The 26342-nt window shown below is 35.0% G+C and overlaps 1 protein-coding gene across 1 annotated transcript in view; it reads right to left on the minus strand.

Annotated features, from left to right (window-relative positions):
* The window catches only part of LOC128868860 (nephrin), a 265318-nt gene that overhangs the window by 168664 nt on the left and 70312 nt on the right, over nt 1-26342 (minus strand). Inside the window, exon 3 of the mRNA XM_054111405.1 lies at nt 13280-13589. Within this exon, the coding sequence (XP_053967380.1) occupies nt 13280-13382 (103 nt within the window). The 5' untranslated portion in view covers nt 13383-13589. The remainder of the gene's footprint in view (nt 1-13279; nt 13590-26342) is intronic.

Below are 26342 nucleotides of genomic sequence, written 5' to 3' on the forward strand. Positions count from 1 at the left end.
AACTATGAATATTTTTTTACTTTATTATTAATTTTTTTAGTTTTTTATAAAAATATGGTTCATTTTGTAATATAAACCAAAAAACTTAAAAATTTCAACCTTCCTACAATTTTTTTTAATTACACAAATTTGCAAACTATAAATAACTATGAATATTTTTTTACTTTATAATTAATTTTTTTATTTTTTTATAAAAATATGGTTTATTTTGTAATAAAAACCAAACAACTTAAAAATTTCAAACTTCGTACAAAATTTGTTAAAATAAAAATTCCTAGAAAACTTCTGGATATGCAGCTGTGCAGATCATCAAATTTGGTTCTTCAAAATTTCCGTCAATTATTGATAATTTTTTCATTTAAGCTGTTATGAATTTTCTGCCATATAGCCATTTTCCATTTTCCATTAGACATTTTTTTTATACGAATAAGGCTAGAAGCAAAAAATATTTCAAAAATCAACGAGATGTTTGAGCTTCTTTATTATACCAAATTCAGTGGGTTATAAAACTGCATAAATTCTTCTATAAATTCTGATGAAAAAGTGTGAAAAATTTAATGAATTTGTTGAATTTTTTTTTTTAATTCCGTTCAAAGTTTGAAACTTTGAGTTGTACGCATTCTGCTGTACTCTAAATTATATTTCTGTAAAAAATAAAAAAATTATGAAAATTATAAAATTATGATTAGTCAAACTTTTGCAATATATCGCGCTGCTATTATTGTGAACCCAGGTGTATGTAAGCTTGCCTCTGTACAAGTTATTTTAATATTAAGTAGGCAGATAGGAGGTAGGTAAGATATTGCACTTGAGGCCAAGTATTTTGTGATCTGCATTGTTGTTGTTTATTTCCATCATTCACCTTATTTATTTTTTATTTTTTTCCACACCTTGTTTCTTTTAATTCAGTTGACTGTTTTGTCTTTTACTGCTGTTGGATTGCATATTTTTATTTCATTTGGCTTAAGCGTCAAGCGTCATGGCATATTTTTCATGCTGCTCCACTTAAGCCATAAACCTGCCACCCCCGGCCGTTACTAGACAGCCTGAATACCTAGCAACAACTCGCAAATCCTCCGCCCAACTGACCTGCAACCTTTGTAAGCAGAAAACCACACACATAGCAACGCACGCACGCACGCACCTCACCTCAAGCTCAACGCCAATTTACTCATAAGCCCAGGCCGCCTACGCGTAATACGGCTACGTGATAGCTCTGTACATGGAAGAAGCTGAGCTTTTTTGTTGGTTATCCTTGGTAGCGCAGAGCAGTTTTGTTGGATGGATCCACTGTTACGTGTTTTTTCATAGCCAAAACATGGCTTTATAGCGCATCTGCAAACACAACCACCCACACATACGCACAAACACCCATCTATGCACACACTCGCTCACTCGCCACTCTTATGAGCAGTTATGGTACACTAAAGCTGCTCGGTAATAAACGCTCTGTCATAGCTTCGTTCACTTGCTTTTGCCTGACTACGCATACATACACATAAGTATGTACGTGCATGCCTTTTCTAAATATTTGCGCGCCTTATCCACACTAATCTTTCGCCGCATTTCACTGGAGTATTTCGCACACAATAATGGCGTCGCGCTGGTATCTTTGCCTTGATGTAACCGCATATGCGTGTGCTTGTGTGGCCCGCTTGTGTAGCACACATGTTATAGCGGTGTGACATATGTGTGCCAATGTCACCGTTCTGATTTTTTCTCGCTGTTATTATTTGGACTTTTTGCTCATTTTTTCTAGCTACCATTTTTAGTTAGCCATTTCAACAACAATCATTTTCAAGAGTTCACTGCGCATCTCCTTCGTGAGTGTCGCTCAGCATTACAGCGCTTCAGCTCAGCATGTGATGTGTCCTTGTAACACAGCGGCGGCAATGACGGCAGCAGCGATTCAGGAGTGCTGAAATGCATTTGCATTTTATTTAATATATTTATGCACGGTTGATATATGTGTGTATTGTAAAAGTCGTTCGGGGATGAGTTTTAAGGAAATTAAAAAAATTAGAATGAAGTTAAAAATAGAAATACATTTGAGTGAAGAAGAAAAAGGGAAATAGAGGATATGAACATGCCCTAGCGTTTGCTTAATGAAACCGCCTTAAATTTAGGACTTCTTGCCCCAATAATTTTGGAAATATTTTAATGCTGAAGCAGCTTGGCACAGAAAACGCGATAGATGGGGATAAATACAAATACACACAGTAGTTGTTTTTAGAATTTTTTGGCTGGAATAACTGGATTTTCTTCAAGAATATTTAATTTCTGCAGGAAAATTGTAATGTAGAGCTACGATTTTCTTTTTTCGTTTGAAAAAAGGGGTTCTGAGTGATGACCATCTTTATTTTGACTCTTCGGGCTCCCCTGCTTGCCCCTTTGTATATTGAAGCTGTCTTCGTTGGCCTCGGGGCCTGAGATTATAAATCTGTTTATATCTGTTTGTTCCACAAATGGAGGGGCCTACAGTTGCAAGTCGACTCCGATCGGCAGATATTTTTTATGAGGAGCTTTTTCATGGCAGAAATACACTCGGAGGCATGTCATTGTCTGCCGAAGGATGACCGTTATTAGAAAAAAAAATTTTTTTTTCTTCATTTTGATTTTTCAACGAGATTCGAACCCACGTTTTCTCTGAATTCTGATTAATAGTCACGCACGAACCAATTCGGCTACGGCGGCCGCCCCGCTTATAGAATTATTAATTTTGTGCCACCTTGTATATAAGTATCGTATAAATTCTTTGTTTGGTGAAGCCCTCTTTATTAGATCCTTGCTAAGGATCATCTGAAATCAGAAATAACTTTTTCTAATCTATGAGGACTGAGATCTATGCAACGGTAATCGAAAACAAACTCACTTTCGTCGCACTTCCTTGATGCAAAGTTTTTGCATTGGTAATATGAGAACAAATTTTAAAAATGTATTTGTTTTTACTGTAAAAATGAATGAATGGACTGAAGAAACTGAAGAAAAGTTTTCGAAAAGTTTGATTTTTATTCTGAGTTAAATTGGCTTCAGTGGCTTCTAAAACCGTGTTTTTGCTTAAAAAACTGGTTTAGGAAATATTGGCTTTGTATTTTTTAATTTTAACAAATCTACAGTCAAAATATCTTACAGACCAGACAAAAATGTAAAGAAACACAAGCGAAATTTGGCAACTAAAATATTAGCAATCAATATAAAGAAAATATTAAGCAACTAACAATAAGTTTAAAATTTTTACAAAATTAGATATATATTAAGCAAAATCAAGCAGGCCAGAATTGGATAATGAATTGTAATCTCGAAGTGCACGATCAACTCGCAAATTTAGTCATATAGTTTTCCCCATAAAAAGGGTAAAAATTTCGTAGACTGCTTTGTGAGGCATTAAAGCTTTCCGTTCAAGTGGAAGTGAACAATCGATGATAACATTTACAAGACGGAAAATAAACGAAAGTGAAAGGACTGTTCTTCCATTTTCTAGAGATTCTAGGTTAATTAGCCTTAGCCGACAATTAGGGGATGGAACAGAAGCCTCACAACCGTAGGAAACGTAATGCCTGTTTCAGAAATAATTTTGAAATGCGCTCAATTGTATATATCGAAAGTTGGTCTCAAGGTATCCAAATCACAGCAGCCTATTCTAAATGAGAACGAACCAGAGCCCTAAACAGCAGCTTATAGGTATTCATATCGGAAATTTCGTTTTTATTGCGTTGAATGAAGCCTAGAACCGAGCACATTTTGATACCACTGAAAGAAAATTTCTTAACGAATAAAACTCCAATTTTTTATTTAAATTCCCTTTTTTAATTAAAATAACTTTTTTCCCGATAGCTAAACTTCGCTTCTCTTAATAACCCAAGTTACCTTGTAAAATATGCTCGACCACAAAATTTGATTTCACAAGAACTTTCAATTCACAGCAGATGCACAACATATTTAATTAAATGCAATTAATTTTATTTTTACACTTGAACCACCGCATTTCCCATGAATACTAAATTTCACTAAAAAAATTCAACATTTTTACTCATACATACACATTTTTGTAAGTTAGTCTATTCAGCTGATTAAATATTGTGGCTCTATTGTTGTTGCAAATATTAGCTACATATTTTTTATTCTTTGCATATTTTGTGGTAGATTCATATGCATTGGCAAAAAAATAAAAACAGAGAGGGGAAAATTTTATTTCTAAAAAGCTGAAAAATATAAAATTGACTGCGTTGGCTTAGAATTCAATTGAGAGTGGCTAACAAGGGTCGTCGTTTAATACCCAATTTAAAGGACATGGAAAAACAAGTTATAGAAAATATAAATATTTTTCTATTTCTATAATTCCAAACTATGCTTTAATGTGGTTCTTTTCCCCCCTTGCAATGGTATCACAAAGGATGAACCAAATTTCTTTCGTCCAAGTGGGCCCACTTTCTAGGCAACCATTACAACCTAACCTAATATGGTTCTACTAAATAAAAGTTGGCGGTGTAAAAATCTGGGGCCCCGCATTTCAATTTATTTATTTATTTTAAATGTGGGAGTACGAAATATTCTTACAGACTACACAGCTAACATTAAGAGTGGATGACTCTTAAAATTAGAAAAAATATATGAACTAAGATAAAACACTAGCGATGAGGCGCAGAGAAAAATATTCGCAAATATTTAACTAAGTAGGACTTGTTGGCGTGAAATCAAAATCAAAAGCATTGAAGGCTAAGTTTAGTTTAGCGCAGGTTTTATTTATAGGTGTGGGAGAGTTTAAAAGAGAGAAGGTTGAAAAAAGCGACTTTAAAGTATTCCACAACGTGATGAATTGTGGAAGGTATATTAAAAACAATATTTTCAACAAGAGAAGAACAGTCAATTGACTCTTTTATGATATTAATGACAAATAAGTAAGTATAATAAAATGGCTTTTCTGTACTTAAAAGTGAAAGGCAACATTAAAATATTCATAAAAATGTGTGAAGGTAAGCTTGGCCCGGAACTGTTATGTGCCTGTACTATAAGCGCCTTAGAATTAATTCTAATAATATCATAAAAATAACAATGATAAGAATTGTAGTGATAATAATAATAGAATAAAAAAAATATTAGGTGCGTAATTAAATTATCGCTGTTGTTTTTTGATGAAAATACAACTTTATTCTGAAAAAATGGTTTCAAGTGAATCATTGAAAGTATTGCCCATCGCTGGCTACTACTTTTTCCCATCTTTCTGGTAGATCTCGTATACCGTCGCGGTAAAACTTTTGAGGCTATACACGAATCAAGCCATTTTTTGATGTCTTTACATGAATGGAACTGCTGGTTAGCTACACCATGTGCCATCGATCGGAACAGGTGATAATCGGACGGCGCAATATCTGGAGAATATGGCGGGTGGGGTAGGATTTCCCATTTCAGTGTTTCCAGGTAGGTTTTAACGGGTTTGGCAACGTGAGGCAGAGCGTTGTCATGCTGTAGAATCACTTTTTCATGCCTCTCCGCGTATTGCGGCCGCATCTCGCGCAGTACTCAGCTCAATCGCATCAATTGATGGTTTCGCTTGATTTGAACAGTTCATAAGAAATAACACTAACTTGGTCCCACCAAATACAAAGCATAACCTTCGCAGAGTGGATATTCGTCCGAGGCGACGACGTAGAAGCATGACCGGGCGGTCCCCATGACTTTCTATTTTTTTGAATTGCTGTAATGAATCCATTTTTCATCACCCTTCACGATGCGATGAAGAAAACCCTTCCTTTTTTGCCGCTGGAGTAGTTGTTAACAGGCGAAAAAACGACGATCAACATCCCTTGGTTTTAACTCATAAGGAACTCAACTCCCCTGTTTCTGAATCATTTCCAAAGCATGCAATCAATTGCAAATGGATTGGCGGATAACTTCTAAGACTGAAGCTCTTCTTGCGTGTGACACGGATCCTCATTGAGCAATGCCTCCGATTCAGCGTCTTCGAAGGTTTTTGGCCTTCCTTCACGCGGGCAGGCCGGTCGTCAATATTAAAATCACCAACCAATATCGGCAAGGTTTTTCACTTAAAGCATCTCCATAAATTTTTTGTAGCTCTCGATGCGCTTTAGCCGCCGTTTTTTTCGAATGAAAGCGGAAAATCAACACTTCCCGCAAATTACGATTCTTCGGCTCAAATGTCTGAGTCACAAAACCAAAAGTGTATGATACCAAAATAAAATCCCTAATGTGTTGAAGCAGTTTGTTTACTATCTATATGTCTAAGCTTGGTTTATCATGATTAGGTTATGTTAGAATCGATTAGCACACACTGCTGGCGGCATCTATTGACAAACAGCGGGAACTTAGTTGCGCACCTAATATTTATAATAATAAAAAAAAATTGCAATTCGAAAAATTGCTTTCTTTTTGGTATTAAAATTGTTTGCGAAAATTGTATTATTAAAGTTTTTGCCGAGAGTTTTCCCATTTAAAATTTTCCAGTTACTTCATAAAAGCTATACCCCAATTTTGGATCTGATGTAACTGAAAAATTCTGTCATTTAAATTGACTATTACCCTATTTCGGATCAGCAGGATGCCCTTTAAGGCCTAACACCACTCCAAGATTTTGAAACAATCGGCTTTTTTGGTTCAACAATATTCTGGCGTACATAAATCCACTTTCAGCTTGAAATTTGCCTTAACCGAAATTTCTTTTATTTGAAAATTTTAATTTACCATAAATTTGTTCAACCCCAATGCTATTAATATAAAATACCACAAATATTTTGCATTTTTGCTTTGTCTTTGTTGCACAATTTCTTTTTTTGTTTTTGTTTCGCTATGAGATTTCCTACATTTTATCAAAAATTTAATTGGTATTTAACGTATGCGAATTATCATTTTTGCGGTTAACATAATCGCTTTATTTTAGCAGAAATATGGAAAAATATACAAAAGTTTTAGTGAAATTTAAGCCAACAATTTGCTTTGCAAAATTTAGTGTAAAATTGCAATTTAGAAGTGTAAACATTTATGGCGTTAACTTCTCTTGCATATTTTCACACATGAACAATTTCATTGTATTTTTTTTTTTTTTGTATTTTATGAATATAATTTTAATGATTTATTCGTTTATTAGTGAGCAAAAACAAAATGATATTTAAATGTGATGCACTAAGAGATAAGGGTTTAATGTATTATCCAAATATATGCGCTTCAGTGCTTTTTTGAACTATGGCAAAAAACTCAGGTGCTGCTTATGTAGGAATTACATAAAAAGTGTACAGTTTTTCAAATAACCGCTTTAACAAAGTGGGCTAAATCAGGATAAGCGCTTCAGTTGTTACAACTTTCTTTGTCACACGTAAAAATAAAAAATAAATAATTGGCGCGTACACTTATTAGATGTTTGGCAGAACACCTCTTATCATTCGGCCATGCCATGTTTTATTTGGCTATTAAAAAATGCGTAAACCGATTTGAGTAAGTTAATGTGGGCAATCAGCCAGAATTTCGCAAATATTTGCCCAATTCATAATTCATTAGCTTTTTTCACTTAAAATGGGTAAAAGTAAAGTTTTTCGAAAGTGCATCGCTTGTTTCGTAATGAAATCTCATTTGTTTCAACTGCAAAAGTACGAGGGCTGCCTGTTATATTTTACGCTTTTGCAACTATAACTCCGATGAGCTGTAATTCTATATTTTTAACGAAAAGCTTACCATTTTTAAGCATAAACTTGCATATAACGTTTTCTCTTACGAGTTTTATTTGTGTTTTTTTTCAGTAAATTGAAAATATCATCTCGCCCATGCGATGTTTTATTACGATTTTCAACGTAGATTTTCGGAGCAGGAGTGCATTGATCAATCTACTTGAACTTTTAGCGTTGGAGCACCACACTTTGCTGCTATAAAACGCTAGTACAACGAATTCCAATTTGGTCGTCGATCCTTGCAGGATGAAATGGAAACGCGCATAGTACCAGAAAGAATCGGTGCTGTGGGTCATCTGATAACGCAAAATCATCATGCCATCACATCGCGATATAGAGGCATTCTAGGGTATTAGTGACACCACCTTAAAACCAATATTGCTTGAAAATTTAGGCGTCAAGAAGATTTGCTCCCGTTGGATACCGCATAATTTGACGATTGGTATAAAAAAATGTTTAAGAATTTCAGTCGCGAAGATGCAAAGCACATCCATGATATCGTAATAGGTGTCGAGTCTTGGATCTACGCGCATGAGCCGGAAACAAAACAGCAGTCAACACTGTGGGTGTTCCAAATCGAGCATAATCCAAGAAAAGTTTTTGGCGGACGAACCTCAAAGCAATTTCGGAAAATCTGGTCAACTATACCACTAGAGAAACTTAATACAGTCAATTCTGTGTAGTACACAACCATTTGTTTGCCAGAAGTTTAGGATAATTAAGGAAAACCAACCACCGAAGACGAATCTTCCTTCACCAAGACAATGCGAGCTCTCACGTTTCGTAGAGGGAGGATCTATCGCATTCGCTATATAAACCATATCTAGCAATAAGTAATTATCACCTTTTCAAGCATTTAGAAAAACTGGTTATGGTACTGGCCCCAAGGCGGCTTTTGAAAATGAGCTGCCAAGTTTTTTACCAACAGCGGTGAGGGCTGGTGAGATATGAAATTTCTGTTCCGTTTTCAAATAAAACGGCGCACCTTTGATCTAATCTGATTCAGATCGGTACAACTTTCTACTTGGTTTAACATTTGCGATTTTCCCTGCCTTTTTCTCTCTTTTCACCTTTTTTAACTTTTATAAATTTCACTTTTCCACTATACAGGCATATCTCTACGGTTTATTTGATCAAATAGATTTTGTAAAAAACGATATTTTTGAAAGTAAATTTAATACCAGAAATACGCTTAGATGAATGAATGTGAATGGAAATTTACAAAGTTGCGTGATTTTCAAAATTTGCAGTTGTGCCAGATCTTCTGTAAGTGGATGTAGATTGTTTTTTTGTTACACGGTGTTATTCGCTTAGTGTTTTTTTTTTGTTCAATTGTTTTGCTCAATGTTTGTTTGCACGACTATTATTTAATTAGAATATCACTTTATTAGAGCAATTCGTTCCACCTCTCAGCACTCTGCTTATAAACTTCCACACACACCGATTCACTTATAAACCGCATTTATGGGCCACACATAAGTGCTTTCGACGGATTTATGATTACAGATATTGTTTCAGAAGTAGGAAATTGTATAATTTTCGAACTTCCATACAGCTTTGTTTGGATTAAACGAGTAAGGCGTGAAGTAAGCATTAAAGCGGCACTCAATACCTGAAGTGCGTGTACTTGAGCGCGACCACACAACCGCCAACTATGAGTGACAAAAGAAAAAAATTAAATATACGCCTACAAGTGGTAGATACAAATTGTGGTAGAATACCAGGTGAGGAGAGGAAAGGAGGACTAGTATGAGCAAAAAGCGTGCGCTGGATATAAATGGATCACAGAGAGAGGGATTGTGCGTGTTTTGATAAAATGGAGAGTAAGGGGGTATGCAGCTGGTGTAAGTTTATATGTGAATAATATGTAAGTTTAGTGTAAGTTTGTGTGTTGTTAAACTTTTGTATAGCACCGAAAAGTAAAATTGAAACATTAGCACTTGATGTCTGAAAAAGTAGGCGCAACTGCCACGGCCCATGCAAATAAATAATAGTAACGACAAAGTATTATAAACAAATAGAAAAATGCGCATACAGGGTGCTCAATATAACAACAAGATGCTCAGTATAGATTTGGGAATTTGAATCATATGATTTTTTTGGACTTTGACAACTAAAATAACATCTATGGTGAGTACGAAATTTAATTTGGGGTTAAGTTTTAGAAAGTGTTCATCCATTTCCGCATTTATGCGGTGAATCGGCATAGGAAACTATGTGATTCGCACATTTTAGTTATATGAAATGTTCAGCAGTTCTATGTAAAAGATAGCAAGAAACATTTTTGTACAACATTTTAACCTCCTCAATAGGCGGGTCTTGTTTGTGTCTTTCGTGGAGAAACGCATAAAAAAAAACTAATAACAGAGGAATATAATTGATTAAAACGTATTACAAAAGTATTTGCCATGAAATTCTACTAAAAGACTCACAACACTTTTTCAATCTAAGCTAAAAATTGAATAAAGTAAAAAAAAAAATAAAAAATTAGTTGCCTAGAAGATACGGCTTGGCACTTATAATACTTTTTATGAAGCGTCGTTAAGATTAAATGTTACCGCCAATCATGCAGCGATAATTCAAGAATTGCAACGTTTGAAATCGGTGAGATAAAATGATGAACTAGCGAAAATGTACTGGATAATTTGATTGGCAGAATGGGTTACGGTACGGTAATGGTCAGTGGTGGAAGGCATGTGATTGCAATTTCAATTCATATTACACTAAAGCAAACAAAAAACTGAAAAAAATGCATTCGTCTTGCATGTATAGGCGAATTAAGTTAAATTCCCCAAACGTAGATGGCACACCCTGTATAAACACAATAAGTTCTTTTCAGACAAAGGTCGTTAGAATTTCTAACTACAGTTTTTGGAAACGGCATATGCTGGTGTGGTGCACAAGCTGCTTTGGCTATGAGTTCACATATTATTTGTAGTCATTCTCTGGTCGGATGGGTGCACACATTTCGTGTGGTATATTTTTTTCATCTTTTTTTATTTATTTAGTTTTTTGTGTTGTTTTCTTTTTTTGTGCCCAGAAAAGTTAGAACAGACTGCGTTGAAAACGTAAAGCGAAGTTTTTTTACAGCAGAAATTAGTTTTGTTCTAAGGAAAAGCCAATGTACGTGCCCACTTCTGTTTCTATGTTCTTTTATTTTGTTGATTTTCAACACTTTTCGCGGCAATTTTTCAACGTCTGTTTCGAATTACAAAACATCGAAAATTCATTATGTGCTTCAGAAATGTACGCAGTGCTTGAAAAAAAGGCAAAAATGTTCGCTTTTTTTCAGGGCGGCTACGCGCTCAGCTTTGATTGCGATTTCCATAAATTTTCGTCACACACACTCACCCATCTACACGCTCGCATATACACATTCGTTCACATGCTGACTTACTTAGTGACACTTGCAAGCGGAAAGTGTTGATTACTTTTGTATGTGTGCAAGTATGTAATTCGATTTATTCACCCGTCTAACCCTGCACTTCCGCGGCGATGTGAGCAGTTGGAATTTCTCCCCTCGCATAGGAAAATGTCGTTTGTTGAATTTGATTGACTGTGCAGAAAAACGAGGAATATCAATAAATTTGCTGAAAGTATCGATTTGTGCCGACACTTTTCGTTTATTGGATATTTATGCGTGAGTGCAGGGTGCACATGCATGCGCGTGTGTGTGTGCCAGTAGGAGCGCCTGTGTGAGTGGAGTAAGTGCACTAATGATATTTGTCATTATGTTAAACATTTGTTTCCACCCACTGTTGGTTTTTGGAATTCGTGTGGCTGTTGTTGTGTGTATTTCTTGTTGTTTTCGCTGTTATTCCCACAACATGACTATGTGATTATGTGTCTAAATAAGATTAAATTTCGATTACTTTCAATTACTTTGCCAGATTTTCTTGCACGATTGTTTCCCCTTGTCTGTATTCCTATTACACCAACAACAATTCGATCGACAATTCGCTGCACATTTCAAGAGTTTGTGATTTTGCCCCCGGACAGTTCGTGCACTGATTCCAGCCATTCACTTATACAAATTTCATATTTTGATCACATCTCTTCGTGCTTGGTCGGGTATTAACTTGCATTCCTTCATATTCGACACACCAACAACACACATGCATTTGCGCGCAGCTCGTCTGATATACTCAAGTGTTTGAATTGTGTTTGAGTGTAAGCGGAAAATCTGATTTAATGTACATACATAAGTGCAAGCATATTTAAAAGTGTGTGTGAGTGCAAATGGAAAGTATTGATGTTCGACAAACGCCAGTGAAGAGAAATAATTTAAAAAAATACGTATTATTGGTCGGATTAAATTTCTTCTGCTGTACGCGCCATGGCGCGCTCTGTGCGTCGGAGCGAAAGGTTATGTGAACGAGAAAATCGTCCAAGAATTCGAAATTATTTACCCACGAAGTAGCGATATCACTTAGCAAGAAATGTTTTTCCATAGCGTGGAAATTTAATAAGTCGTTAGAAAGGGGTTTCTTTGGGACACTGCGTGGGTTGGTGGCGGAGCTGACTTTTTAAATATTAACATTATACAAGTACATAACTGCACTGCGAATAGCGAGCATTTAATAATGAAAGAGTGATGTACTTTAGAGTAAAGCAATTTCGTGGAGCAAAGTTTTAGTAAAGTCTTTTTTACGGTGGAGCAAAGATTACAAATTTTGGGCCAATATTCTTTGTTTCGGTTATTTAACCGAGCCACTCCTCCTATTCTCAGAGTGTGTCTCGATGTTTATCCACAAATCGAGGGATCTTTAGTTTTATACACCTTTCGAACGGCAGTAGAGCTTTTTATGCGGAACTTTTTCATGGGAAAAATGCACTCGGCAGAAATCGCTCCATATCACGCAAGGGCAACCGAAGTACACAACTGACATCTAAGATAATATGCTCAAAAATTGTATGAGGACTACGACAAGACAAAATTTTTCGAAAGACATTAACCCCCTAACTGCTACACATATGAATCTTATTCATCCCATTAAAAGAAAATAGAAAAAACACAGATTTATAACGACTTTAAAAAGGTTAAATGATAGATATTAGTCCTTACACGTCTTACCATATTCTATAAGTGAAACTTTGTTGTAATGTAAAAAGTTGACTTTTGTTGAGTAGTGTCATTTAAATGAGGACAGGTGAAGTACTCTGATGAGCTTATAGTGTTCACTATTTAGAGCAAGGCTTGCACCTGGTTAGGTTGTTTGTAAGGCCAAGGGTTACACCGTTGTTACCACCGTCCAAAAAATATCTTCGGAAAAGCTCTAGTTTGTTTGACTTGAGTTGCGAACGTGCAAAAAAGAAGCCACCAGAAAATATGATTGATACTTACACCAGCGTCGAAAATCTGGGTCTACTATAAATACCCGTTGCTAGAAGAATCTAACTCTACAGTGTAAACCCTGTATACTCAGATATTAGCTTGAGGTAGAGACGCATTGCTCAAAAGTTTCTATTATTATTTTTACTTTAATTTTTTGTATCTCCAAGTATGAATGTACAATTGTATTAAGGCTATTATTTAAAAATTTATATTTCTTTAATTATTCTAACAGTGAAATTTTTTTTTGATATATTATTTTTTCACTTACCTTCATCCGCCGTCGCTGGATGTTGTTCCCCCAGTGTTGTATAACTGCCCAGTACAGCCAGTAATAGCAGCAGAAATGCTGCTACAACACGTTTTTTACACATTTTTCAACACCGGATTATTAACTTTTTGTTTTTCAATAATCTCTAAAATGGATTTGCGCGTTTTGGAGCATTAAAATCTGTTTGTCTATTTTTGAAAGTTTAAGATTTCAATGTAGATATATTTAAATGCTTCTTTCGTGAAATACACCACTGCGCATACAGAGTTATAGCAGAAAATTCGCTTCAGCGCAGAGTTTCAAAGAAGTGCTGAAAGTAAAAGAAAGACAATTAATTAAATTAAAATATAAAGCAAGATATGAATATCAAAGAAGTGGATGAAAGCATGGAAGCTGTTATGGCAAAAATTTCAATAGTAAATATTTTTTTATTTGCAATCATTTAATAGGAATTTGTATTCTTTATTTTTTAGTGAGTCTTAAATCTAAATGTGTTACAGAGAAAAGTAAGAAAATGTGCTGCCATTTTGTTTCACTTTTTTTTTTTCTATTCTTAGTAAAGATACAAAAGAGAAAAAAAGTAAATCACGCCCTTTCAGAAGTTCTTCAATGCTTTGAGTGTCAGAATTAAAATAATCCCCTCGTATATTCTTGTAGGAGTTGTCTGCAAAGGTTGAAATCGGAGGCTGACTGTGCGGGTAGTGGTCGCTCTTTCGACTTTAGTATTTTACTGCCAAAACTCAGTTTTCGAATTGAAATAAAATTTTGTTTTTGTAATATTTTCTAATAAATGTATTAAATAAGAATATTTCTTTTAAACGTTTCTGAAAAAAATTAAACATCTAACGTCTTCTGTATACTACTCACTCATCTAGGAGTACAAAAACAAAAACATGGCATAAGCGAACCAGTGAGAAATCAATGCAAAACATAACTTTAGTAAAGCGCAGTGCGTAACTGGTTTAAAAATCGATCGAGGCGTCACTATGTTTGTTACCAAGCAGATCCACTGATTCGATATTTAACTGCTTCACTTATTTACTGTGCGTATTTGAATATAACTCGAAATGTAATCCTACTATGAAACTTTCAGGGATTGCTGAGCATAGTTTTTAATAAATATTAATGAAAAAAATAGGAAAAAAATTTGAGAGCTGCTTTTCAAAAATAAAAAAAAACATGCTTCTCCAAAAGTTTTTAACAAAAAAGTAAAATAATATTTTAAAAATATATTAAAAAAGTTAAAAACAAATATATTATATATTTATATATAAATACAAAAAAAAATCAGAAATATTTTACCCACACAAAACTCTACACCGAAAATTTATCAATGGTGATAAATCTCAAAATTCGAAAGTTTTTTCGAAATTTTTTCAGTCCACTTAAATTGAACCCGAAAATTTCAACAGCGAATAAATCTCAATATTAAAAAAAAATTGTGGAATTTTTTTTTCAGTATACTTAGATTACTTGTCATGGAATCACTCAATAGTAGCTTATAATCAAAGACTGTATTTCGGTACATTTATACAGGGTGCATTAAAGTAAACAGAACCTAAAAACAAATATTTCTACAAAGTTGGCTAAACGAAATTTGTAGTTACCACTGTTTTCATTAAAACTGCGAAAAATCATCAAAAAAAAATCAAGAAGTTTTGGAACTGACCGAACATCTCAAAAAAAAGAATGCACATTAAGGCTTCCGAAATGTGCTACTATAGAAAACGGATGGTCAATCAAAAATTGATAAGCTGATTTTCGAAATCAAGAAAAAGTCTAAAATGTACTAAAACTATTTTTTCTAACTTGAAAAATATTCTTACACCAGCATCATCTAGTGCAAGATACCAGGGAAGCCGAATATTCGTTTGGATTAGTGAAAAGTGAAGACGGTGCAAGGGATTTGCTTTCACGTTTTTAACTATAGACAAGCTTTACAAAAATTGTACACTCATCTTATTAGCTGTCAGGCTCTTAGCATAAAGGAGGTCCCTCATCTTTGTTCCGCATTGCTCACATTTCTACGCCATATCAAAATAATGGTATCAAATATTGGTATGTTGACGAGTTTGTTTCCGTAACTGGCTCCTTTGATATACTGAAAAGTTACCATTTATGGTCATCTATGGATACCAGTCAGGCGGCCGCCGTAGCCGAATGGGTTGGTGCGTGACTATCATTCGGAATTCACAGAGAGAATTAAGAAACACATTTTTCTAATAGCTGTCGCCCCTCGGCAGACAATGGCAAACCTCCGAGTGTATTGCTGCCATGAAAAGGCTCCTTATAAAAATATCTGCCGTTCGGAATCGGCTTAAAAAACTGTAGGTCCCTCCGTTTGTGGAACAACATAAAGACGCACATCACATATATGAGGAGGAGCTCGGCCAAGCACCCAAAAAGGGTAAACGCCCCAATTATATGTATATATATGGATACCAGTCTATGTACCAGGTAAAACAGCATAACTTTCGGGCCATGAACCGACATTTCAGCAGCATACCTGAAAATATTTTTTTTTCTTGAGTTGTTATAGCGCAAAAAATACTGCCACAGCTACTTCCATCAACACTGAAACCCAGTTACTTCCACAAATATAACTTTTTTTATCTTGCAGACATTGCAAAGAGGCCTATTTAAATATTCAGAGACTAGTTGTCTAGACGCAAAATACAACCGATTACTTTCCATTATCTGCTTAGGGGCCGAGTGGTGAATTTTTCAAATGTGGGGCCCCAGCATTTTACATATCACACTCCTTAAATAACAAAAATTCTAATAAAATAGTTTAAACCAAAAATTGTTTATGAGTGCATCTCAGCTTTAGAAAATCTACAGAAGATGTGCACGTTCGTAGCTCTCATTCATGCTTTTCTTCAATTCAGCTTCGTTTATTGTATGGTTTGAAAATTTCGAATCAGTTTTCAGTACGTTTGCTCAAACTTCAACTTAAGCTTCAATGGAGGATGGCATTTTTGAAGTGAAACCTTTTAATTAAATATGTTAATAATCGCCCTTTTATCTCCTTATGACACAAATAATTTCCAGACTTTAATTAAAAGTATGTATTGACAATCTCTCCACACCCTTTTGTGAATAAACATCGCTACAACTAAATAGTAAATTTTGGAAAATTTCCATTCTTTTATTTACCTTTTATTTTGCTCGTTCGTCGTTTGTACGAGTGTAATACAGCAACAAAAACTGTTAGTTCCTCCTTTTTTGCTCCCCAACCTAAGAAAATTCAAAAATTCATTAACAAAGCTGGTGGTTTGCTTGAGCGTGAGATTTCTAAAATTCCAATTCAATTTAAAAAATGTCAACTTCAGCCTCAAGTCCCACTGCTCTGTGCAACAGCCTTCCCATTTAAATGTTTTTCGACTGTCGCTGTCTGTCGACCCTGAACCCATTTGTGGAGTCATCCTTTTGTGCTCGCGTGTATGACGCTTGTAAAATTACCAAAGCGACTGTGTTAATGACACAGTTACAGTTACAATGTATGTACACATATAAAATGTACGAACACGCACGCATACATATGCACAAATAACCACATTTTGAATTGATGTAGTTTCCCGCTGTATTCCTTTGAGTGGCTGCCTTTGCCGTATCTGTTGCGCTGCTGTCATTGACTCTAGGGATGTTATTCAAATCTACACACAAATATTTCACTACAGCTATTCCATTAATGTCTGCTCGACCTGAAATCGTTGCAGAGATAACAAAAATAGCTTTTTCATGTTCTACATGAAACCTCGCCCCCTTTCTCTGGCATTTTTACAGTGGGAACATTGTCCTGCCGGTCTATGCATTTCAATATTAAATTAGTTAATTAATTTTAGTTGTACAAATCGTGGCGGAGAGAGAGTAGTTTGCTGTGTATGGCGTTTAGCGTGCAAGCGCCTTCAAATTTTTTCTAGCGCAGTGTAAAGGATATGAATGGCTGTTTATTCTAGGCAGAGAGACAAAAGTTAGTGCGTGCTTGGTAAACTGTTTTGAAACTTTATAAAACAAATAAAAATGTGTGCAGTTAAATATGTTTCATAAACACAGTAAGCGTTGTGTTGCGAATACAGGGTGAGTCAAGGGTTGATATATTTCTAAAATTTAAATAAAATGAGCAAAACTCGATTTCAGTCTCAGAAAGAAAAAAACTTTAACATTATTTTTGCAAATATTTCATTCATGTGACGGCCTCAACTGGCTTCAAAGTGGCGCGCCTTTCTTATTCGCGCCTTGATTGGTAACCGACTATTTGATTTTAGACGAGTTTGAAGCCAATTCTTTTCTTCTGCATGTGGTCATCCCTTCCATGGTGATCTTTAGAGTGCCCCGAGTTTTATAAAACCTTGCGTTAGCCTTTACTTCAACTTAGTAATTGGCAAATCCGGCAACCAGTGCTAGGAAGTGTTGCTGTAGAATTAAGACAACTTAAGTCTTTATTGACTTGCCCGATGAGAAGACATATCTTTGCGGCCTCAGTCAGGGTATCTGACAATACTATAAATTTGTGTTATTCTTTTTATTGACATCACGTAGTCAGCTCCTTATGCCTTTTTCCGACGCGAGATCATTCAAGTATCTCCTATCCTAACTCGTTGCTGCACCAGCATTCTCTTCCAAAATCTACAGTGAATCAGAAAATAATACAACAGAAATATATATTTATATAGCAGCAATTTTGTGCCTAACGTACTGAAGCAGGACACCCAAAATATTTTCAAGATTTACCTAACCGGTCCTGTACAAATAAATATTTACATGCAGCAAAAGCTTCGAGAAATAAGACATTTTTATATTTAAAAAAATCGTTAATTTTATTTGAGAAATTGTATCAAAAATTTAGCGACACCGCTGCAATTCGAGACCACTCAAAAAGTAATAAAAAAATTGTGTTAGCCAAATTTTTGTTCCGTGTATAAAAATAAGACTAGAAGGTGCAGCCGAAATAGCTTGCTTTCTAAAAGAGAGCTGATAATCCCAGATGAATAAAAAATAGGCAAAGAAATAAACGGCAAGACAATCAGAATGACAAGATTGCGCATATGCCTCTTACACTGCATACATATACAATGCATTGGCACTTTGAGAGCATAAAGTAAGCGTACAACCGAAATGCTCTACTACAAGGTGGCGCAAAATTAGTCCGCCTATTGGAGAATGTATAATTTTTGCAATTGGCGTCGCAAGTCAATTGTATTTCACATTTGGGAACCAGAGAGCTGATGTTTACAAGCAGACAAGAAATGGAGTGCGTAAAGATCGAAATTTCCTAGATTAAAAATAATTTTTTTTGTTTAGTAAAAAGTTATTCAAAAACCAAATTGGATGATTAATTCCGGCCACCATATATAAAACTAAGAGAGTATCCAGAGAGGCTTGTTAAAATTAGTATTTAGTAAAAAAATGTGGAGGATTAATTTTGCGCCACCTTATATAAAACTAAGAAAGTCTCCAGAGAGTCTCAAGAGGAAGAGAAAAAGTCACTCAAAAACCAAATTGGATGATTAATTCTACGCCACCTTGTATATACAATAGTAATTGAATATTCAGCTGGAAAGGATTTAACGCAGTTATTTCTTCGCATTTTGTATTGTATACTATATGTTTTGTTAGTACAATTGTAGTTTTTCCACATTTTTTTTTGTACGCATTGTTATACTTTCTTCATCACTCGCTTCTTGTTCTTCTTCACCCGGCAGATACTCATTGTTTTATTTTGTTTGGGTGATAGTTTTCTGCCCGACAAATATTCTCAGGCGATAAGTTTCTGACATTTATTGCATAGACTGCCAACTTGTATAGTCGATCTCTAACATCCCTCACTTTCTCTCCCCTCCCCTCCTTAGCTTAAGCTCCACACTTTAGGTCTAATACACTTTCGGTGTTCGATGTGGCGCTACATTTCCCCTAGCAACGCTTTGTGGGCGTAAAAGTTTTGATGCAAAAGGATTTGACAGCAGGAAAAATAGATGCAGAAAGAATATAAAAACAGGAAAAAACTAAAGATGGGAAAACAAGGAAATGGGAAGTAAGAAAAACTTGGTTACCTACTTAAATTTCCTTAGCCTATAGTCGTAAAACAATTCGCATTGACGGCTAAACTAATTTATGTGACATTTTAGATAAATGCCAACATTCTAGCGGAAGTATTTACTTACGACCTAACAGCTGACGATACAATTTTGGTTTGGAACGTTTGTGTTGCTTGTTGATGTTTGTTTGTTTGTGCACAGAGGAAGAGTGATGGTGGAGTATGTGGGCGAATTGGGTATTCTACTTTTTAGTTGCTGGCTATGAATGTCAGTTTAAATGTTGAATTACGAAATAGTTTGACTGTTTGATATGGGTTAACGGTATTTGCACCATTTTTCGTTTTCATCGAATTTTCTTTTTAAATTGGAAGTGAGAGTTGAAAGCCCAATGAAAGTTTAGTAAATGTCTTTTAGTAACTAATTTGACCGCATCGTTTTTAAATTTTCAAACAGTTAAAATAAAAATGGGTTTCACAAATTTAGGAAACGGAACTATAATAAAATAAAAATAAAATGCCCTGGATACTAAAATTATAATAACACTAAAAATTCCTCCACTTATTTATGGCTAACAAAGATTATTTTTGAAATAGGCACAGCATACGTGAAAGTCTTATTAGAAATGTATATCTTTACGCTGCTGAATTGTTCGGATTTGTAGGCCCAAATCTTGCCAATGCAAGAGACCAGTTCTGGTTCATTCGCAATCAGCTAAGTTAACTAAACCTAAACTAAGCCAAATCACCTTCAAGCTCTTCTAAAATAAAAATTGAATATTTTGAATTTGAAGCTTTAAATTTGAGCACAAAGCAGCTTTAACAGCTTTCACTAAATTCAATAGCTTTCATCAAACTTCCAGCTACATGCTTACATTTTTATTGAGCTTTTGAAACGTAAGCACTAATAAAAACATGCATTTTTTTGATAATATATTTAAGTATAATATAACTGATATTTGGAGAAAATTCTCCTCCACAAATGAATTTACCTACAGCTTCATGCCACCTGTGAAAGGCAAATAGTTTTTTAGGCGCATTTGTGAAATAGAGTCAAAGCAATTTTGCATTAAAGCTTTGAATAGTGGGAGATTTGTTCAGCTTTGGTAGTTTTCACCAAATATCCACCTTATAGCTCATTCTTTTTGATTAGCTTTTCCAAGGCGTAAGCATTAATATAATTTCTTATTTGATATTAAAAGCTTTCATATAATACAATATATAAAACCGTTAGCCGTACTTGTTTTATTGAGCACACAGGAGCTTTAGTAAGACTTAAAACCTCCTGTAAGTTAGCAGCCGAAAGCTTCTTATTTTAGTACAATACGTTTTTTGAAAAGCCTACTATACTACATATTTTTATTAATGTTTACTTTGCGCAAAAAGCTCGTAGATCTCCACTTGGACTAAAATTAAAAATTTGTATACGTATATTTATATAATATATTCACTCTTTTGTCTGTTAATGACCAATTTCTTAACTTTTCGTAGATTCATTCTTTATTGTTTTCATTTTGAAAGCAGCAAACGTATTAACTATCACTTTTGGATGATTGCCTTAGGATACCATATTTTATACCCATGTCTGTCGGCTCAACACCCGAACTCCGCGGATTAATATCCGACTAAGAATAGCCAGAACTTAAACATTAGTCTACAAAAACTTTTGGAACAACTTTTATGAAAGCGTTTTCACAGATGTAAGCTATTGTTCAATTAGGGAAAAGCTTCATAACAAAGAGCTGTCAGCTCTTATCAGAAATGGGTTTCCATTCGGAGAATAGCTCATTGAACTAACAATACCTACAGGGTAAAGCAAAACAAATTGTTGGGAGCTTGGAATAATAGATGCCCCTCGCTTTCTGATCGTCCTAGTATTTGTCGATGAAGTTTTAGTTTGAAGTTCGAAGTTCGGAGAGGAATATAGCTTAGCTCATATATTCGAAATGTTCAACTTGGCTTTCCTATTACTTTTTTATTATAAGTTTCATAGCTAGCAGTTAGATACCCGAATGTGAGTTTAAATGTAATAGATGATTGTATCTTTCACTGCGTATTCTAATCACTCTAACCCTAACGATCTATTATTCAACATATCAACTACACTTGTGCCTTAGAAAGGAAGTAATTACAGCGCATGGTGATAAGTATATACTTCAAGAATTGAATATCCGCTGAATATCTACTTCATCACCAACAATTTTGATCCTAAGGCTGCCATCACACACCCGCCAAAAATTCAATAGCCGCCCACGGCCACAGTTAACGCATTTCAATATATTGTGGATCATTTTCATATCGCGTTTAAACCAACTTCACATAGACAAGTGTATGTAAGAGTGTGTGCAAATACAACAAAAAAAGCAAGCAGGTATTTATGGGGCACTAAAGCTACACATTTACATTAGTCGCTTACTCGCATAGTGAAACAAGGCAAGTTAATAGCAAAAATGTGGTTAGTAACCTGGTGATTTGACGATTTAGGTTGATGAGAGTATGTTAAGCACTGGGGAGGTTGGCTGGCACATGTGCACCTATGTGTATGTATGTATGTAAACATGGTTTGTTCTACTTGTTGGGAAAGGGCGGACGTCTATTTTGCTTTCATGTGCAACATTCAATTATTAAACTGAAAAATGACTAGTCATTTATTAGACTCTCAACAAGGCAGTCGGGACTGGCTACAGAAGGCATGGCGCATAAATATTAGTGAGAATAATGGAATTAAACTGTCAAAAGCGAATAGCTGTACAGATAGTATGGCACTTTAGGACTGAGTATGTTTGTAAAATTAGAAACACACCACTAATTTTCTATAAAAAATATACTAAAACAACTACAGCAACAACGTTGTATGGGCAAAATTACAAACTTCTGAAAATGTTTCAAAACTCGCAACTTCTTAACCAGAATTTTTAGAAATTTTCCGGGTATGCAGTTTGATAGCTCATTAAATCTTAGTCCCGCAAGGTATAAATTGCAATTTAGTACGAAATACCCTTGATTTTTGGCAATTTCTTTTTGCCTTTTCTTCCATACAAGTGCTTGAAATTTTTGAAATGGATGAAAAAGGCGCAGTCAACATCAAAAAATTGTCAAAAATTAACGGTATTTTCTAGTTATTTGCAACTCGCACTTTGTTGCACTAAATTCAATAACAATATAACTTTTTTTAATAAGTATATCCGTATATCCATAATAGGCCGCCGTAGCCGAATGGGTTGGTGCGTGACCACCATTCGGAATTCACAGAGAGAACGTAGGTTCGAGTCTCGGTGAAACACCACAATTAAGAAAACGTTTTTTCTAATAGTGGCCGCCCCTCGGCAAACAATGGCAAGCCTCCGAGTGTATTTCTGCCATGAAAAATCTCCTCATAAAACTCTGCCCTTCGGAGTCGGCTTGAAACTGTACGTCCCTCTATTTTTGGAAGGGGGAGGAGCTCGGCCAAACACCCAAAAAGGGTGTATGCGCCAATTATATATATATATAATAGGTAAATCCTCTATCTCACTACTTATCTCTCTATCTTCTCTCTAAATCACTGCCAATTACTCACAAAGTACAAACATATCAACTCTCAATACTTATTCAGCCAGCAACCATAATTTACCCGTAACAACGTCTAATCTTGCTTATCTACATGACTCCTAATTAATACAAAGAACAGCAACGGCACCACCACTATCATCATCGGTCATGTTAAAATGCGGTCAAAGCAAATATTGTGAAAGTAGTAGAACAAAGGGGTATTCGAATACCAGAAAAAAACCCAAAAGCAAAGCAAATTCTAGTGAAAACCATGCAGCGCAGTAAGTGTGAGACAAAACAACAGCGTAAATACTATAAAAAAACAACAACACAAAGGAACAAACTAACCAAAGGTGAAAATAATGGCAAGCTAAAGGATAAACAACGGACACACGCAAAAAGAACAACAACTAAACGAATAGTGGGCAAATGATAGCAATGAAAAAATAACAACCAGCTAGTCCGTGTAAATGGCAACCATCTTTAAAAAAGCACACCGCACACACAAACACATAAATAGCAAACAGGATAACAACACGAGGTCAACGAGCAGTTAAAAGCCACAAAACCAGAAGCCAACTAAGGCGATAACAAGCAACACAAAGCTAAGCTCGAATCGTAAAGAGAAGTATATACACACATCCAAACGCGTATTTAAGTGTTATTGAGGGATGGCAGGAGGCGCCCGAGAATGGTGATAATGTCGATAGTCAAATAGGATTAGAAAAAGGAAGGTACGAATCGGAAATGCGGAAATAAAACAACACACGAAAAGTAATGGCGGGAAAGGGTACTTGAGGAAGACAAAGAAGTGAACGCAGTGCGTATGTATGTATGTAGGTTAAAACATGCGCTAGATAGTTAAGTGCAGGTAGGAACAGTTGCGTACGAGAACGGAAATGGGAGACGAGTGTAGTAGGGGAAAAATGTAAGCAGCGTAGCAGTGCGTGGGATTTGCAGATGTAAATGGTTTTACGAGCATTAAATCAGCTGAGTGCTGTGTAGAAAGAGAAGCTTACTTGTCGAAGGTAATCTTGTGTCGCTTGCATGAGCAGAATAGGAGGTTAGCAGTGATGCGGAAGCACACTGAGAGAGTTAAAAATGTTAAATTGATATTTAAGGTATTGATATTTAATGTGTACACAGTTATGGTCTTCAAAATAATTGTTTTGCTGTTTATTTTCGTAATTTACAACTAAAGGCATGAGCAATAACCGCATAAGTCGAAAATTACATATTTAAACGACACATACTTTTTTGAAGAAAAGACCAAAACACAAAAAAAAAATATCAAGAAAAAACAACAAATACAGCTAAATAGCGCATTATGCAGAAGCCAACAAAAACACTGCTGGATGGTTGAGATTTTCACTAGTTTTCTAGTGAACTTTAAACAAATCACGCCCTAATCGCCAAAAGCGCGTAAGCTATAAAATATTTTATTTTCTGCTCTTAATAGAAAACGGTAACTTATCACCACACCCAAAAGCTGTCAGAATTTAGAACCCTACGAAGTACCGTTACAAAGTTGTGGCGAAAGTAGATTCAGCTTATGGGCCCATTTGCATTCACTTGTATGAAAAAAAGAGCAAGTCTACTGAAAAATTTACACTTTTTGCTTACATTCTTTCGACTGTTAGTGGACAAAGAGTGGATTAGGGTGGATATTTGCTAAGACTAATGCAGGCTTCATCTTCAATATGAGGTGCTAAAAAGAAAGAGAGCAACAAAATATTCGATTTGGTTCGGATTCGGCGGAACATTGATATCTAAAAATGGCTGAAATTCCATTCGGTTCCGCTTTAGTCTCAAAAAGAGGTGTTGGAGAGTTTTCTAGTTTTGAAGTTTTCTCAATTCTTTTTTAACTTTCAACTGTAGACCACAGTGATCCCATGAAAGCAAATTAAAAGAACTATTTTTCGAACGTGGCAGTAAAAATTAGTTATTTCAACATACAATTTTTTCGTTTAAGACCTTCATAATTCTGCCTTCATCTCAATGTATCGTTTATCGGTTTTACTAGGAATTGCTTTCAATGTGTTTATGCAGATTATGAGTGTGTTTGAGATCCCAAGTCCGGGCTAGTGGTGCGAAAAAGAAATAATCATACTCGACTTAGGCGGTTATTATTTATAAGCCCAGATATTAAGGCACATGCAAAGAAAAAGTCTATACAATAGATATTCTCGTAGTTGCGCGTACTTTTGTAAAGACGTCTGGCTGTATGAGTAAAGTGCTTCTGAAATATTCAAATATTCAAGGTTCCTTGAGAGCAGATAAATCGTTCATTGTGTAATTTTTATATAAAACGTATGAATATTGTTTTTTTTCTAACTAATTCAAGACTAAGAATAAATATTTTTGATTTCATAAATAACACTGTGCAACAGTGAAATTATACTTTTATGGAGACCTAGTACAACTTGTAGGTTTTGAAAAACTAAGAAAAATGGTATAGGAGAAATTTCCAATACACCCCCAAAATCTCATTTTATGGCCATAATACCGTTTTTCAGTAGGTTGATGTGAAGAATCACTCCTAACTTCGCCAATTTCCATCCGATTTCGAATTTGTTTTTTTAGTTCGAAAGAACAAAAACAAACCTTTTTGACAGTGTGTTGACAATTTTTCTGAAATGACAACTGACGAGACTGTAGACGGAAGTATTTGGATTTTTTTTTATTTTTTCTCTATTTTTTCAACTTTGACATAATTTGTACGATATTATCCGTTAGTGAGGATTTTTTTTAAGGGGTTATACGCAGTTATGACTTTCAAAAAAATCGATTTTTTTTATTGCATTTTTGTAATGTACATATATTCAAAAGTATACGCACGAAATTTGAAGTAGATCTAAGCAATACTTTCGGAGTTATACCTAAATATGTAGAGATGCCTCGGCACGTTTTAAGGTAGGTATTGAAACTTTAAACGTGTTTTTTTTTAAACGGCATTTTTCAAGTCGGTGTACACAATATCTCGAAAACGGCTTGTTTGATCGGTCAACCGTTTTAACTCAATCTTTAAAGATACATTTTCTAGTAATTAATCGTTCCTTTTGTAAATCTGATACTTATTTTATTTATTTATTTATTTAAGTCTATGAATTACAATCCTTACAGACTATGATACAAAAGTTGCTTAGATTAAGCTACAAATATATTATATGTATTTAAAAACTATACTAGCTACTAACTAACTATAATATAGAATTCAAAAGATTTAAAAGTGCTGTTCTTGAAAGCGAGAAATCAAGAAGAACATCATTATGAACGGCATTTAATTCCCGTAAAGCACGAGTAATGGGAGCATTGCTGGCATACGTAGTTTTAAAGTTTCCCCCATAATAAGGGTAGAAGTTCCTAAGAGATCACTGGGGAACATTAAATCGAATCCTTTCCAATAAGTAGGGACAATCAATTACTCCAGTAATAATATTATGAGTAAAAGACAGACACAGTATAGTCCTACGAATCTCTAAGGACTTGAGACTTATA

This window comes from Anastrepha ludens, chromosome 6 (genome assembly GCF_028408465.1).
Source record: "Anastrepha ludens isolate Willacy chromosome 6, idAnaLude1.1, whole genome shotgun sequence".
Taxonomy (NCBI): Eukaryota; Metazoa; Arthropoda; class Insecta; order Diptera; family Tephritidae; genus Anastrepha; species Anastrepha ludens.